At 40.8% G+C, this 17035-nt stretch overlaps 1 protein-coding gene across 2 annotated transcripts in view; it reads left to right on the top strand.

Annotated features, from left to right (window-relative positions):
- RPS6KA2 (ribosomal protein S6 kinase A2) overlaps nucleotides 1-17035 on the top strand; it is a 276138-nt gene that overhangs the window by 184596 nt on the left and 74507 nt on the right. For both annotated transcript variants that reach the window (XM_059467989.1, XM_059467988.1), the window contains one exon: nucleotides 422-503. In XM_059467989.1, the coding sequence (XP_059323972.1) occupies nucleotides 422-503 (82 nt within the window). The remainder of the gene's footprint in view (nucleotides 1-421; nucleotides 504-17035) is intronic.

The raw sequence follows: 17035 nt of genomic DNA, 5'->3' as shown, positions 1-17035 counted from the left end.
TATTCATGACTTATGGCATGAATGGCACCAAATTGATTCCTTTCTTAAATTTAATTGATGGCAATAATTTTAAGACACTGCACATTCCTAGACACAAATGAGACTTTTTTTTCATGTAAAGCTGGTCAGAATATGAAGAGATATGTACTCACTGATTCTAACTTTTCACCCATCTTTAACTGAATATATGAGGTCAATTAATAACATTGAAAATGGTTTTTTTTGTGAAGTGGTTAAGGCTTAAAAACTGAAAATTTCCAAAGCTAGCTCAAACAATTGCAGGTGAAATAGATATGAAGTGCTTTCAGCTAGTAATTTTCATTAGATTTCCTGAACCATAGTATCTGTTCTCCTGTTGAATCCAGTAAGTCTTGTAAGCAGAAATCCAGTACTCACCTATACAAAACATTTGCTTTTACAGGTATTTCTAGTCAGGAAGATAAAAGGTTCTGATGCAGGCCAGCTTTATGCCATGAAGGTACTTAAGAAGGCAACTCTAAAAGGTAAGGATTGTGACAGTGGCTGCAGTCTCTATTTCTATGCTGCATAGTAATTTATTTTTCTTGCTATTTTTCTACATTGTTACTGCCTTGCAGTATATGAACGCATAAATGTGTCTGCCATCCTCCAAAATTCTGCCTGAATATTCTATAAAGAACTTAAAAATATGTTACCTATACAATGTGAGAGGAGGAAAACAGTTTGGCAGCTTCCCAGCTGCATGCTTGCTTTATTTTCTAGGTGTTATTTTTAGGACTTCTATTTGGTATATATTCAGTTGTATTTAAGTGTCACTATCTTTCTGTTGCTGAAGTAAATGAGAATATTGCTAAAGTAAAACCTGGCTCCCACTGGGCAGAATGGCCTTCCCAGCTGGTGCTTCTCTCTGTGTGCCTGAAAAACCATGGGAACATGTTCCCAAGTGTGAGGAGGCATTCTGAGACCATTTAGATCATGCTGTTTCCTAGCTCATGGGCTGTAGGAGGCCAGGGCCAAATGACTCGTGTTTAAAGCTGGTTCTTCTCTTCTGGGGCCACTGCGTGCTACAGACAAAAAATGAAATTGGTAGTCAAGCCCAGGACTGAAAAGCAAAGAGGGTAAGTTCAGTCTCAGCTGAAGTCCTTAATGATTGTTCCTGCACAGACTAAGGAGGTTGCAGTCATCTTTTTGTTTCCCTGACCTAGCACTGTTCTGATCTTTCCCTCAAAAGCCTGACACTTCTTGCAGGTAAATAGGAGAGCATTCATTTTGTCTGGAACAGATATTTTGCTTTGTCTTGGAGAGTGTGGTTTTGTGCAATGCAGTGTAGTGACTAAATTCCTGTCCTAATGCAAAGAATAATCATTAAGTGACCAGATAGTTCTGATCACTTAAAAATACAGATTTCTATAGCATGCCTTGCTTTGGGGAACCAAAATATGAATATAGCCACCAGTTAAGCAAGCTAGAGCTGCTGCAGGTGGTGTCAGGCAGAGCCAGCCCCTCTTCTGGGTACTGGTTTAGATGGGGAATGGGCACACCAGCCCTTTAGACAGTCCTTTCCCCTCAGAAAGCCTTTTCAGGAAAACATGAGTTTGAAGCAATGCTGGCGTGCTTATCTTGTTGTTTGGGATCCAGAGGGGAATGTTTATTCCAGCAGAACCACCCAGGGTAAATAAACAAACAGTGCTGGACACAAGACAAGCAAAGGAATAGGTCAGGCCTGTGCACATCACGTGTATGGCAGAGTGATTCTCTGGCTTCTCAACCAGGAACAGCACCCTGGAGTGCCCAAACCCAGCTGAATTCAGCTGTCAGAGTCTTCCCCACTGGGGAATGTCATCTTCTGATGGTGTCTGAGCAAGGTCTGTGTAACCCCTCAGGCACCAGGATGTACCTGAAGCTTGCTCCTGTTTCTTTTGACGATACAGTTTTGTTACCAAAAGGGAAAACTGTGTATTCCCTCTTTTTCTGTATAACTCTAAGGAGTATTTAGCAGGAAGAGCTTTGGCACAGGGGATGGATTTTTTTTTTTTGCATCCCCAAACACTTTATTGTTACTCAATATTGGATGGTGAAATATGTAAAAACACTAGATTCCACTGTAAAAGAAAAGACCTTTATTGTGGCAGTATTTCAGGAAATGTCAAAATTTAGGTTTTAAAGTACCCAATGTGTTCCATCAAGTTTCTCTTCTGTCAAGAACAAGAACCTCTTTGCAGTTCTGTGGTCCTTTATAGCACAGAAAGGCTATTCGTTGTCTTCTCAAGTATGGATCACAAGATCCAAAAATTGAGGCTACTTTGTGATTTTGGTGGATTGCATTTCTCTCCCATTCAGACTACTTACCCCTCTGACTGCTAGCTCTGGATTTCCCATTAATCTCAAGATAAAACCAGCACAGGGGTAGGAACTAATTTGCCTGCACCAGTTTCTACAAATAAGTTTAAACTGACAGCTAGTTAACTCAAAGTGCAAAAATAAAGACAGAACCCCATTGGCAACAGGGTGAGTGAGACGAGCAACAATGAGGATTGCTGTCAGTAAGCTTCCGTGTAAACTTTTGGCACAGAGATAATATTTCTGACAGCTTAATTTCATCTTTTAAGTGAGAGTGCTGTGTTATTGCTGACTACCTACACTCAGAAAGGCTGGAAGTCACTCCAATTTGAAGTATTTATTACCCTGTCTAGCAGTGGGAGCAAAGCTACAGCTATGTTAGCACTGCATTCAGCATTTACTGACACAAGGCACACTACCAGGCAAATTTCTGAATGATTTTGCTTCCTGACCTGCAGCCTGCACAAGTACCACACAGAGCAGGAAATTCAGAGCTCTCCATGCCCAATACCACTGGCAATGGCCAGACAGCCCTAAATGTAACAACAATTATTTTCTGTAGTGAAATAAATTTGCAAAGCAGGTAAATGGAGAATTCAGAAAGAAAATAAAAGAGGATGGGATAGCAAAGTTGATTTTTTTTTCCTGGATTAGTCTGCAGAAATAAAACCTGGATAAGTAAGAGACCTTCAGGAGTGATGGTACTTGCTCTGAGGAACAACCCTGGTAGGTCCTGTTGGGGGATTTCCTGCCCTGGGCACCTGACTGTGTCTGGTAATATTTAGGAAGAAGCAGAAGTACAAAATGGTGCTTTCTCCAGTGAGCCTGTTGCCTCCTGCCCCTTGCCAGGGTACCTGCCCCTTGTTAGCATGAGCCCAACTTCAGCAACAGCAAAAGTTAGTATAAAAGGGCACAGCAAGCAGCAGCAGAATTCTTCAAGCATTTACAGTTCAAAAATGGCTTTTTATACGAAAGAGACTTTGTAGATCAATCACATGTGTAGATTTGAGCTTGAAAAAGATCTGCTAATCAGCAGGACCACTCCTGCTGTGAAGGGAAAATTAGGCTCCAGAACATTACAGTTTAGATTGTGAAAGTTTGCAGAGGCATGTGCTGTACACACGAATGTTTGTGAAAATTAAATTATTCTTAAATTAATGAAGGTTTATTTTAAAATTAGGATATATCTGAATAAGCACCTGTAACAGCATGGATCCTTGAAAGAAAAAAAGCCATTGTTACTTTTTGTTCTAAATGAGAGCATCACACATAAGTTTCTTTCCTTTCTGCCTCATTTCCATTTTCAGGAGCTTGTGGGTATCTGATTTTAAAGCAGAAAGCTTTCTGAAGAAACTAGATAAACATTTCATTCTAATTATTACCTTTAGGAAAACCTTGTTCAAAATGTTTTAGGATGTTATGTGTGTTAGGTGCCAGATATGGAATACATCAGATTTAAGGTTGCAGGTATGTGTAACTGTAACTTGTCTCTCTGTCAAATAGTGTGTATTACAGTACATTACTTTAATAGCTTCCTTTGCAAGTATAAGCCCTTTTGGGACATCTAGGTGCTCAAGGATATTTAGGCATTTAAAAAACTTCCAGGAGTGAGACTTTTGCCCTTCATGTCATTAAATAGTACTCTTAAAATGCCATATTAAAATGTTGCTTTCAACATTCTACTTTTTCATTAAAATCAGAGTTTTAGATTAAAAGTTGACAGAAAATAAAGTTGATCTATATGTTTCAGTGCTTACAGAGATCTATCAGTGAGTCTTTACTGCCCATCCTGATAACATTGTAAATCTGAGGGAACCAGAAATCAACCAGGTCTGTGTATACGTGTGTCTGGTATTTACCAGCAAAGCTGGACCAGAGGGACAGGGCAAGCTGACTGTTCTGATTCATTCAGTATTTGTCTCGAGGTATCTCAGGCTCCATCAGCTTTACTGAATGTGCTTCAGAATTCCATGATGAAGAGTTGTTTAGATTGGTTACGGTGTAAGCCTCATTAAACACCCATGAAATGCCCATAAATCCCCAGCAGGTTGCTCTGCTGGAATGTAAGGGAGCTTGAAAATCAAAGACCCATTCCTGCAGCAGACGTGCAATCTAAGAGAAAGGGGCATGAAGCCATAATTCACTGACATAATTCTCATGAACTTCATAAATATTGCAGTGATGATGTAGGGAAGGTTATGTGATGGATCACGAGGATGCACTTTGCACCTGCCCATCTGGTTGGCAGTGGTGTGTGTAAGTCTTGGCACTGGAAGCTGTTTGACCCTCAGAATGCAATCTACCTTTTTGTGATTATAGGGTTTAGAAATGATAATCTCTTTTGTCAAAACCTCTAAAGTGCTTTGCAGCTTATGATCCCCTGAGTTTAAGCCAGCAGGCTTAGGGAGTTGCTGGTGTGTGGTGGTTACAGGTGCAGCGAGCTGTGACAGCAGCTTTGGTGGCTCTCCAAGAGCTTGGCTGTTCTCGGGGATGTAGAATCGAAAATATCACTTGCACCCAAAATCCAACAACTAACTTAGATGTTACCAGGGAAAGTGGGATTTCTGTCTGAACCACTGGTAAAATTGTAGTGCTGGTTTCCCTGGCTGGATGCCAACCAAAGTGGCTTCTTCAGTTTTCCTCTGGATGTGACTTAGTTTCCCTGTAACAAATGTGGTGATCAGACATCAGATACAGAATCTAGTGGTTTCCCTCTGGTTTGAAAGGAATAAAATGTCAACAAAATGAGAAACTGTAGACAATTTTACCCTATAAAGCAGGACTCAGAAAGAGTCTTCACCTCAGGTAAAACTTGCTCCATTGTGCTGAGGTTTTCAAGGTGTCTTTTTCTATTTTGTACAGTCCTTGTGTTTTGGTGAGAGGCCCTGGTATTTAACCAGGTTCACCATTTAAATTTTGGTTTGTTATTTTTTTCTTAAAGTATTCTGCTATATTTTTTATATCTTCTTGGACCTCTTATTACCCGCTTCTGAAAAATTCTTCAGGGAAGTCCTGTCCCCTGGGCAGTCCAGACCCCGCAGCAGAGATATCCTTGCCCTGAAGTTTGGAGGAAAGTTTATGTGCTCTGCATCCTTGGAGCTGCTGCTTATGCATGGCTTCTTTAGTCTGAGAATTGTAACCCTCCAAATGTCAGGGTTCTGAGCTCGGAAAAACATAAACATTGCTGGACCTGTAAGTGCCCTTAAAGATCCAGCTGAGACATAGACTCTTCCTCTCCACAAACAGCCATACACTGATTTTTCAGTCTTGGAAAGAAATAGCAACTTCTGTGTGCACAAGCACAAAAATATTTGATTTCTCTGTATATTTCCCAGTGGCTCTAAAATGTAAAGATCAGCCTAGTATGTATCTTTTTGTGTGGGCTAGGAGTCAAAAAGTGCTGTGGAACAGGCCAACATACCTCACAGTTTAGGAGTAAATTGGATTTAGTAGCTGCCATCTGAGGAAGCAGACCTTTCTTTCTTCTCTGGGAGTTTTGAAAAGGAAACCAAGAAGTTCTTCAACAACCAGTGCTTAGGGCTCACTTTTGGGCTGTGTTTTTACTGTGCCTTTGCAAATTTATTTGCAGACCACCTATTCCTTCCTCCCCTTAAAAGTCAGCTGGGCTAGGGCTTGCTTTCTGAAGGAAGAGAGGGCTGATTCTAATGGGCTGTGGAGAATAACCTCTGTTTTTGTATTATAAGGAAAATGAACTGTGTTTGGGCAGCTCATTGTGTGTCAGTAAATATTATAGGGAGTCCTAGCCTGAATATACAGCAGACGGAACAGGTCAAAAACCACAAAAAGCATTGCTGAAAGTTTGTTTTCATAGCATTTGCTGAAGTGTTCATTGAGCTTGTAGCTTCTGGGTTAGATACTTAGTACTCTTTAATGACTCTGTACAGTGTTTGGATTCAGATTTGGATGAGAAGGGAAAACTTTTGCCTATAAATATAAACAGAACACGCATCACTTAAAGATTTTATTATCTGTTTAATTCAAACCATGTGGGAGTTTGCATTGTGTGAAGTCCTGATTAAATTATAGTGTCTTCATAATGCCAAGTGCATTGTGAAGATCCTGTTAAGAGGCAAAAAAATTCCCACTGTTATTATGTTGAAGAAATTAACACTGGATGTTAAAAATGCTCTCTATTTTGTAGCAAGGGGACATTTTGGCTCATTTGTTTTTATACAAAAACCTGTTGTTCCTTTTGGGGTTTTCTTAACTGCCAAAGAAAATTGAACTTTCTCCTTGTGAAAATATTGGCTCTTGAGTTCTGTATAGGATCCAGAGAGGGACAGCAAAGCTGGTGAAGGGTCTGAAGCACAAGACGTAGGAGAAGCTGCTGAGGGGGCTGGGAATGTTTAGCCTGGAGAAAAGGAGGTTCGGGGGTGAACTTATCACTCTCTACAACCACTTTAAAGGTAGTGAAAGGTTGGCCTCTTCTTCCTGGCAGCTGCTGATAGGATGAGAGGACATGATCTTAATCTGCCCTTGGGGAGGTTTAGGTTGGACACTAGGAAGAATTTCTTCATAGGAAAATGCTGAATGTGGCACTGAATGCCATGGTCTAATTGACATAGGGGTCTTCAGTCATAGGTTGGACTCTGTGATCCCAGAGGTCTTTTCCAACCTGGATGGTTCTGTGATTCTGTTAAAACTGCTGCTCACTTTGCTGAACAGCAGGTTCTTCCTGTTGTCCAAAGCAGGGCAGAATTATCAAGTCTTTGCCTAAATATTGGTAAAAAATTAAAGTCAAACTCTCTGTCTTTCTCCCTGTCAATCAAACAGACTGATTCAGATAGGAGCACACACTTCTGTGCTTCTGATTTCTGCTGTAGGTAAATGCAGCAATATTGCCCAGTCCTTTCCTGTCCAGACTTTTCTTCCAGTGTAACTCTGCTGTTACAATAATATCAAATTATAGCTCCATGCACAGTTGTGTGTCCACTTGGAGTGCAGCTTCAGCCACTTGGTATGCTGCTGCCTGAAACAGCTTTGTTTTATTCTCCCCAAAGAGCACACAGGACAGGACTCAGATGCAAACTCCAGCTTTCTTCATGAGCAGTTCAGCAGCAGGAAGTGTAGTGGGTGTCCTAGCATCCAACAGCATTGGTGCTTGGGTTTGAGCCTTTGAAGGAATTGTTCCAGTCATCTCCCTTTGCCGTGCCGTGGTTTGCCAAGCACAGCGGCTTGGGAGCACACAGACAGAATTCCCTCCTGATGGAGCTCACTCAGGAGCCCACCCAGTGCCCTCCTGCCTCTCGTGCCCATTCAAGTCATGGCCCCAAAGTGCCACAGAAAAGGTGGGGCAACCTCAGGTCCCAGCACACTGTTATTTTCCCTAGATTGGAACCACAGTGCTTATTAGTGCACCCAGAGGTTTAAGCCAAAGTTTCAGACTTTGCTGTGAAGACATTGAATGCAGCCATGTTGTTTTTTTCACAAGGTATAGCACAGAGCTGTCTTAAATTTTTCCATCTTTTTGCTAGGCTAAGGTGCCCACGCCCTTGACTTCTAATCCTTGAGCAGTTCCATGGGCCTTAACAGTATCTCAGTGTTGCATTATTCAGGTTTTCCTGTGAAGATTCTCTAGAGAGGACAAAGGTGATTCAAATCTGAAATCAGAGGAAGAAAGCACTGAAAAAACCTGCTGATTTCTTTGGCAGAAACTATATATTCTTTACCTGTGGTCACACTATATAAGATTGCTCTAAATGTTTGTTGAGTCACTCTTCTGTCAGTGAAATACAGAATGATATTTTTAAATAGAAGAACCTGCAGCAGCTCATGCTGGTTGCATCTGAATTTGCTCCCTTGCTATCCTGGACAGTAAAGGAATGGCAGCTGGTTTTTTGGTTTTTTTTTCAGGAATGAGTAGTTCATCATACTTACAGCTTTTCTGATGGTAGAAAGCAATTTTTCAAATCATCTTATAATTTTCAGTCAATTTGCCATCTACCTCTTTCAAGTTTGAACTGATCTGTGTACTTGCCATGGTGAATAAGCAGCAATGGAGATAACTTGAAACTGCAGCTCCTGTAGGTACCACTGTTAAAAGGTTTTCAGACCCAAACCCATTCTTCAAACTCTCTATCATAGACTTGATCAAGAGTTTCACTATGGCTTGTCTTCCATTGGATTATTCTTTTTATCATATTGATTGCATTATATATCTAATGACAGGTATTTGCAGTTACTCCCAAATTGGCTCTTGTTTTACAGAAAATATCACAATTGATTTTTTTTATTGTCGAGTAGCAGATTGCTGTTAATTGCTTTTGCTGTGGATTCAGGAATAGAGACTACCCAGGCAGTTGCTCTGAAGCCACAAGTGAAATGTTTATCCTGTTTGAAAATGTGATGCAATCCCACTTTATCTGTAGAAAAAAATCCTTTTACCAGTAAAGGAGTGGGAGGTGCAATGGCCTTTGTGAGCCCTCACACCCTTCATCAACACTAGCTGGAGAGCAGAGAGAGGAGAGAAACACACAGCTTAATTTAATTGGAACAAATCTATGCAGACTGACATGAAGCTTCAGCTAAAATAATGAGGCTGTCACTGCTGTGTACAGTGTTCTGCCTGAGCCAAGAACCTGGGAATGAAGACTAGATGACCTTCAGGACAGTCACAGAGGCTCAGTGGTTCTCCTTTGGAAGCAGGCCTCGTGTCCTTGCCTGGATCTGTGCCAGGTGACCCCACTGGTGTGGTGCTCTGGGAGGGAGCCCTGTGCCTCGCACGGCTACTGAGGCATCATCTGGAAGGCACCTGAAGAAGTCCATGGCCCACCCCTGACCTAGGGTGATGCTTTTGTGTCATTCCTCACAGATGTTTGCCTAACGCATTCTAAGACTGTCTCTAGCACTGTATTATTGCAAAATGCTTCCTCACACATCTGTCCTTGCCACAGCTGGAGCTGTTAATTCATCTCTTCTCTCTCAAGAACAGTTTCCTGTTTGCAGTTTTCTTCTGCGTCTTGAAGTTTCCATCTTCTGTAGGCTGAGAATCTTTTATTTTCCTTTCTTAGTGTTCATTTTTCCTAGATCCTCATTTTAGAAGATTTAGTTATATGCTAGGTAAGTCAGTGGTGACATTATCTGCTCTGGCTGCATGTCCTACCTTTCAGGTCCTCTGTGAGTGCTTTGTTATTTCAGAGCAGAGATACTCCTACTCTGCCACAAAGACTATTGAAAATTTAGGGGGTGTAATTAAACTGATAGAAATGTCTTGCTGCAAAGACAGCAGAGTGGTCAGATTGTTGAGATGTTTGTTCCTCTGAGGGGTCCCATTCAGAGAAAGTTCCTAGAAGAAGCCCTTGGGTGGATGGACTTGTAAAATTGTGTGATTCTTGGGGTGTCCTGTGCAAGGCCAGGAGTTGGTCTTGTACCCTGATGGGTTCCTTCTGACTCTCAGCATATTCTGTGAGTCCATGGTGCTGTGAGGATTTCTGGAGGATGGTTGCCTGCAGCTGACTCCTTCTTCCATGTGTTTAGTTTAAGAATGAAGCACATTATGAGTGGACAGGGTATTCCCAGGCCAGCTGGGCTTTACCAGTGACAACAAAACACTGGTCGCTGTTTTACCTTCCCTGCTGCCCTTTTTCTTCTGTCTTTCTAGCTGGTGTTCTGTGAGCCAAATGGAAATCATATGAAAGTCTACTTTTCTGGTTTTCTTTTGTCTTGTCTTGAGGCTTGAAATTTTTTGCATCTTATTTGTCTTGCACTGTCTTAAAGGAGCTTTGTAAGCTATGTGCTTGCTTGCAATGCTTCTAATTTTAAGAGACCCACTGCCAAAAAAGAGAAGCTATTGCTGGCAACCCATCATGTCAGCTGTGCAGCACATCAGTGAACCTCTGGAAGTCTTTTAATCCTGCCTGACGTCCAAGAGCTTGCTGTTGGTACCACAAGGCTGTGAATTACAGGAAGAGAAAAATTGCTCTTTTGGCAAATACAGACTGAGATGCTCTTAGTCTTCATCTCCTTTGAATTATGTCATGTAGTCTGTTCTTTCATGGCAGGCTGTGTCTAGCATGGGAGCTGGTACCTCAGTTTAGGAATTACAAGACTTCGGCTGTGCTCACATTTCTGCTGCCAGCCTGCTTCATGAGCACCACCCAGCTACCCTTACTGCTGCTCCTCTGCTCCATCTCCATGGCTGGAATGCTAACCCAGTTACGCCAGCCTGCTCTTCACAGTGCTCGCTGCTCTTTGGAGAAGCAATAGTTGGATATAGCAATAGTTGGATATTAATGGAGATGTTATTTACACCCCTCCTCACTGAAGTGCCATCTATTGCGTTATGGAATTTAATGGCTAAAGATTCCAAACAAAGGAAGTGTTAGGAAATGTGTCTTGTGTATAATGCATTGATTATTTGAAATAATCAGAACTATGAATCAACTCTGCTTTTGAATAAATTTACAGCTGTAGTGGAAAGCTAAACTGAAAATACAATAGCTAAATATCCCTGCGATTTTTAACCTCCCTGATGGACTCTGCAAGTCTTTGGCTGTGGTACAAATCCATTATCTATATGACAAGCATCTGTTTGTTCTTTCATTTAATAAGTTGCACCATTTGTAACAGCCAGGATAATTGCTATTTAACCAAGTTCAGCTGCCTGCAACTGCAGTGCATTTGTAGTTGGTTGGAAACGAAATTCGTAAGCATCATCTGGGAGTTGCATCCAACTGCTTTTATTGGTTCCCATAACACAGCAGAAAAACCTTATTTCCTTTCAAGCATGAGGAGAGATTAACAGTGAGGTCAGCGCTGTCACTTGATGCCATATGAAGTCAGAGTGACAGCAGAGGAGGGGTCAGTTGCACTGGTGATGGTTTTCCTCACAGCACTGCAGTTGGATCCCTTGTAAACCTTCACCAAACAGCTGGGCAGGCATTCTGTTCACAGCTGCTCCTGGAGGTGTGCTAGCACTTGGCTGGCTCTCCATGAAAGTTAGATGGCACAGTGTGGGAGATTACCAGCTGGGATTTGTTTCTACAGAAGCACAATTATTCTCTGTTTTCACATTCTCCATGTAGGTCACACATGTCAGTTTCAGCTTCCGCGTGGCGGTGGCGTTTGCTCCAAAATGAAGGTTTTGATGATTGAGGAGAGACCAGCAATCAGCATCAATGACAGCCTCTCCTTTCTATTTTCTCTATAGCATTTTCTGTCTCCATGCAATAATAATTGACACACTCAAAAGGTTTCCATGGCACATTAATTTAACTGACATTTTCTCAGCAGCAGTAGATTACTTTTGTAAATTCAGGCAAAGCATGAGTTGTTCAGACAATTGTAGTGTGTCCCTGGTCATCTTTCAGATCTTTGTATGGGTTATGACATAGTTGCCATTGAGAAGGAATTGTCTTCATCAACACTGTAAACTCAGAACTGACTTTTCTGCTGAAAGAGAGCCTACATTTCCTTTTTCTGTTTCATATATCCCCTTCTAATTATATTCCTTTCTTTCCTTTTATTTCGATAAATTAATCTTCATCCTACATTTTTATATCCTTTAAATATTTATCTTCTATATAGATTTTGTCAATGCTTATCTGTTCAAATTTGGTTTCATTATAAATATAATAAGCTCTGAAATGTAAAATGTCAATGTCATACAGCTAGGTAATATCCTGATCCTTGTATGCTATCATAAGAAAGAAATATTTGCAAGTGTACATTTAGAAGTATTGTTTTGTATTTTTGTTTTCACATGGTGTTCCCAGCACAAAGAAAGCAACTTCCAAAGCAAAGTTTTGAGGAAGCCTGGAAGTTTGCACTGTGTTTGTGAGGGGTATGGTTTGCTAGCAGTCACTGGAAGGACTGGTGGTCACAGGGCTGGGTGGCCCCAGAGGGGCTGCATTACCCCTCTGCCTTACCCACAGCTATCACCCACAGGGTAAGAGCCTTAGAGATCAATGATTCTTGATAAGGCTCTCTAAGACCTCAGAATTAAAAGCACTGTGTGGGAACTAAACTGCTTGTGGTTATTCAGAGGATTTTCAAGTTCACTTCCAATATGAATTTCTGGTTTCTGGTATTTTTGTCACTTTGGTGGAATGTTCTGATATAATGCTATGGGCATTAATCCTGCTATAAATGCTGTGTTTCAGACAGCCTTCCAAACAGTTGTGCATAATAATGAAATCTAGATTGTTCTGGTTTTTTTAAGATGTCCTTTATTGAGGTGGAGTCACTGCAGCAAAGTAGCACATAGTGAAAAGTGCAGTCTCATTCCCCTGCAGTCCTGGAAGGCTGGTTTCTTACTAAATAGTTATTTAACTTTTCCTGTTCAGTTTTGTTTTAAAATGTGTCAGTAAGGAGGTTCCAGTCCCAAGCCATTGCTCTGCTGTATAGGGGTTCATGCAGTTCCAGTTTGCCCAATACAGCCTACATTTCCTCTTTTTCTGTTTTACTTGCCTCCTCCTATTTATATTAATTTTTCATTTTATTTTGATAAATAAGTCTCTTTTGTCCATGTTTATATCCTTTAAATATTTATCTGCTCTCCTCCTGTCTCCCTGTAGTCATTGCTCAGTACTGTTTATGTTTAGCTTTTGGCAGTTTCTCAGTAACATAGGAGAAAAAATCCAAGATTTCCTTTTCTGTTAGGTATTCTTTCAGAGCTCAAGCAGCTACATATATTTTTAGAGCTGTATGTAGGGACTGAGATGTAGCTGGTGAGATCCTATTAATGTCAACAGTGGTTTTACTATTGACTGCTTTAGGGCCATGATTTCACCCAGAAACTCTCTGAACTTGGTCACATCTTCCACAACAATCCCTATACAGTAGTGGAGCCCAGGCTGAAAACCAAGTCACAATTGTTTGAGGACTCTGTTTCTCTTGTCAAAGGAGAAAACAATAAATCAGCCTTTTTTGTTGTTGTTGTCTGCGTGACCAAGGCTTGCTGATTGCAAAGCTTTAATGAGCATGTTGATAACAGCAAAAGAGCAGGCTTTTTTCTTATGCTCTAATTTAGGAAATGACCTTGCCTTGACTTCACACCCTGCTTGCTGGTGGGACTGGAGGCTTCTTGAGTGATAGACAGCCGTCTCACAGATGCTTTTTCATTTTTATGAGGCAAACATATCAGCAGAGCTGTATTAAGTATGTCTGCATCCCATCAGGTCCTGGGCAAAGCAGAGGTTTGTTTTGTCTGAATGTTAACATTAAATGGCACAATTTAACAGAACTAATTAAATTCTAAATTCCTGTCTCTTTTGTGTGCAGGTAGCATGAGTAACCTGGTAAACCTCATCCTGTGTGGTTTACAGACAGAATCTGCCTCAGGGCTTCATATCTCCTAAATGAAGTGTGCCTTCAGTGCTGGATGATAAGCCATTATACCAGCTTCCTCAGTGATGCCTTAAATACAGCAGTTATTTGTTTTGGAAACCAGAATTTTTTCAATTCAGTAACTGAAATGTTCATCCAGAAATTTTTGTTAGAACAAGTTGGATTGGACTGGCCCTGTGTTTACCACATCCAAGCAGCCTAATGGAAGCAGTGTTTAGAGTGAGAAGTCAGCATAGTGCAGTTGTGGTCTGGACAGCTTAGGGAGAATGTTAACATTTGCCTCCTGTCCTTTGACCAAATCCATCCAAACCCTCCCTTCTGAGAAAGGAACCTCTCACTGTCCAGCCACTGCCTCATGTTACCCATATCAGAGCTAAGCTGGTAAACAATTGCAAAAACCTCACTTCAAAACTTTGCATGTTTGCCCTAAACCTGGAAGACATAGGGAATCTGTTTTAAAACTTCCTCATGGGTTTCTTTAATTACCATTTGTTACAACTGATAAAGAAAAGATGATTTCTGATAGTGTCTATCCATAGGAACAGTTGAGGGAAATTTTGCTTGACCAAATATCAGTATTAAACATTTCAGCAGAATTCTTTGGTTTGATTGTATATATTTTCAAACAATATTTTGTAGCTGTGCATTACAATTAGAGTTAAGAAGGAGGAGATAAAAAGATAAAATAAAACCCTTAACAAAGAGTACTTTGATGCAGCCAAAACAATTTTTCTCAATTTAATTTTGGCAAAACTTGCCGAATTTAGGCTTTCTGTTCCAGTTAGAGAACAAAAACCCACAGCAAAAACATCTTCAAAAATATTCAAAATTACAAGTTTTAAACAGACCTACAGAAAACATTTACTGGAATTACTTCAGCCTATGACTAAAACTGCCCTGGTGGTAAATGACAGCATCCCAGTACATATATTCTACACAGAAAGGAAATACCACATTTCCTCTCCTTCCAGGAATTCTCACTTAATATTTTATAAAAGATTATTGGTCTCATCCTTAAGCATCTGAACTGGACCAGGCAGAAGGTTTAATACCATGCCATTAAACAAAGTAGTAGAGGCCCACATAATGAAAGAGAAGGGACTTGGGTCCCTTCACTCTCACACAGGGACACTTTGCCCTGAGTTGGTGTGCCAAGAGTTTTGGGGAGATCCTGTGCCACCCTCACCCCCTTTCACTTCTGCCAGGTCTTGCAAGTGAATTAGTCGTTACTCAAAGGTTCTGAAGGAGAGGAAATGCCCCTTTCAATACAAATGGCTTTTTCATCTGGTGGGACTGAATAAAGGGGACAATTTTTTTCCTGGAGAGGGGCTGGCATAAGAGGGAATATTATCTGCATTTTCATCCCTGAGCCAGTGTTCACTCCTCATACTTTTCAATCATAAAAGCTGTATTTTTGCCTTTGATGATTTGCTGCAGGAAGTATTTGTGGCGAATGCCAAAGCACAGACAGCTTTCACACTTCCAGAGTAAGGTGATGCAGAAACTTTACTCAGCTCTCCCTGTAAAACCACCAAACAGGTGTGTTTTCAGAGCAAAGGGCAGCAGGGCTTGATTAAACCATGCTGGGCTCCAAGCTTAAAAGGAAAGCAGCAAAACTCATTGCCCTGAGAGACCCAGCAGTTCCTGGACATCTGGATCATCTCCATCTCAAGGAAAAAAACAAACTTCTTCATTGCCTCTCTTGGCTTAGCAACTTCTCCATAGACAAGGCAGACACTCATTTGATACTGCAATGCCCCATGGACAGGAAATATGAATCTTGGTGCTGCCTCTTCTTTGCAGCTGCATGTGAGTTAGCCAGCACTGCAGGGCAGGGGCTGCAAGGGAAAAAGAGTCTCCCAGAAGATAGGAGAGAAGTTTGATGGAAAAAAAATTCATCCCTCTTTAGACTGTATTTAAGAGTAGGATTGAGGACTATATGTCCTGGTCATCTTTGTGTTATGGTTTCTTGTATGCTGGAAGTAAATCTGAAATATCTATTTTGTGTGGGGATAAAAGGCCAACTGTCTCATACATGTTTCAAACATGTTTTCTTTATTGCAAAACTATATGAAACCATTTTCTTCCTTCAGTTCATCATAGTTTCCAGAACTGCTGATGAATAGTGTTTACTGGGACATCTGAAGGCCAGCCTTCTTATTAATTTGACATTTTGAAATTATGCCTATTCCTAGAGTATAGGTAATTATTGCCTGTCAGTAAGACTTAGTACTGAAATTGTTATTTCCTGCAATAGTAGTAATAATAATAAAAATAGTTATAAGTCCCACTTCAGTACAACTGAAGCAAATGGAGCACAGGAGCATGTTACACTCAAATTCAGGAAACAAATACTTTATTGATGATTTCACAGGATATCACATCCACTAAGGTAAATAAATTTAAATCAAACATGATTTCCATAAAAAGAAAAAAAGTTCCAGGTGCAACTATGCAGAGGTGTTGAAGATTTTCAGTTTTGCACAAGTTGTGAACAGATGTATTTCCAGATGTAGCTTTTGGATCTTTAGAGGAAATTCCCTTGTAGCAGATGGCAGCTTTCTTTTCTCTTCATCAAGCTGCTTATTGAGTGTGGTTTTAATGAATTTAGTTAGAACTGGTTTATGCAGTTGTGAGGGGTGTAATTCTCACTCTGCTGCTGATATACATCACTGTAGGATTTGACTTCTTGGATACCATTTCACATCTGCAGCTCCCAGACTCTGGTGAGAAACAGTTTCACCTGGGAGCTATGCATAAGCAAATTTGTGGCTATTCAGTGGCCCAGTTCTGATTAAAAATACACAAAATTTGAAATTTCACCTCTGCATAAGGACATGAGATTTATGTGATTGTCTGGCTGGTCTGTCAGTCAGTGTTTCTCTAATGATGGGGTTGAGCCCAACAGCTAATTTCAGCCAAAAATCTAAGACACACTTAATCTCCTGCAGCATATGTGGATTTTTTTGGTCAAGCAGAGAGATCCAAGTTGGTGTCCCAGTGAGAAAACAGCAGGAGGCTGCAGCTGCCAGAGGCTCCATGGGATAGGGAGGAGGCAACTTGTGCTGCACCTTCAGCTCACCAGGCTGTGTAGGGATTAAGGCTGCTCCTTGCTGGTCAAGGCTATGAGGAAAACATGACAAAGGCTCAGGTTACTGCTCTGAGGTTTTATTTTGAGATTGAATGTCCCAGAAGCCATGTTTGCTCCTGACAAGTCCTATGTGATTTTGTTTTTTTAATTATTTTTTCTGTACCATCAGACTTCATCAATCTGTCTTTAATTCTCTTTGTTGTAAAATTGAGCAGAGGTACTTCAGAGGGATAGTGAGAGATTTAATTAACTTTTACAAACAGAGAGGATAATGAATAGGTGATAAAGACTAGAAATGGAAGTTCAATACTAAAGTGT

The sequence above is a fragment of the Ammospiza nelsoni genome, chromosome 3 (assembly GCF_027579445.1).
Source record: "Ammospiza nelsoni isolate bAmmNel1 chromosome 3, bAmmNel1.pri, whole genome shotgun sequence".
NCBI classification, from domain to species: domain Eukaryota; kingdom Metazoa; phylum Chordata; class Aves; order Passeriformes; family Passerellidae; genus Ammospiza; species Ammospiza nelsoni.
This window is presented reverse-complemented; position numbering and strand designations above follow the sequence as displayed.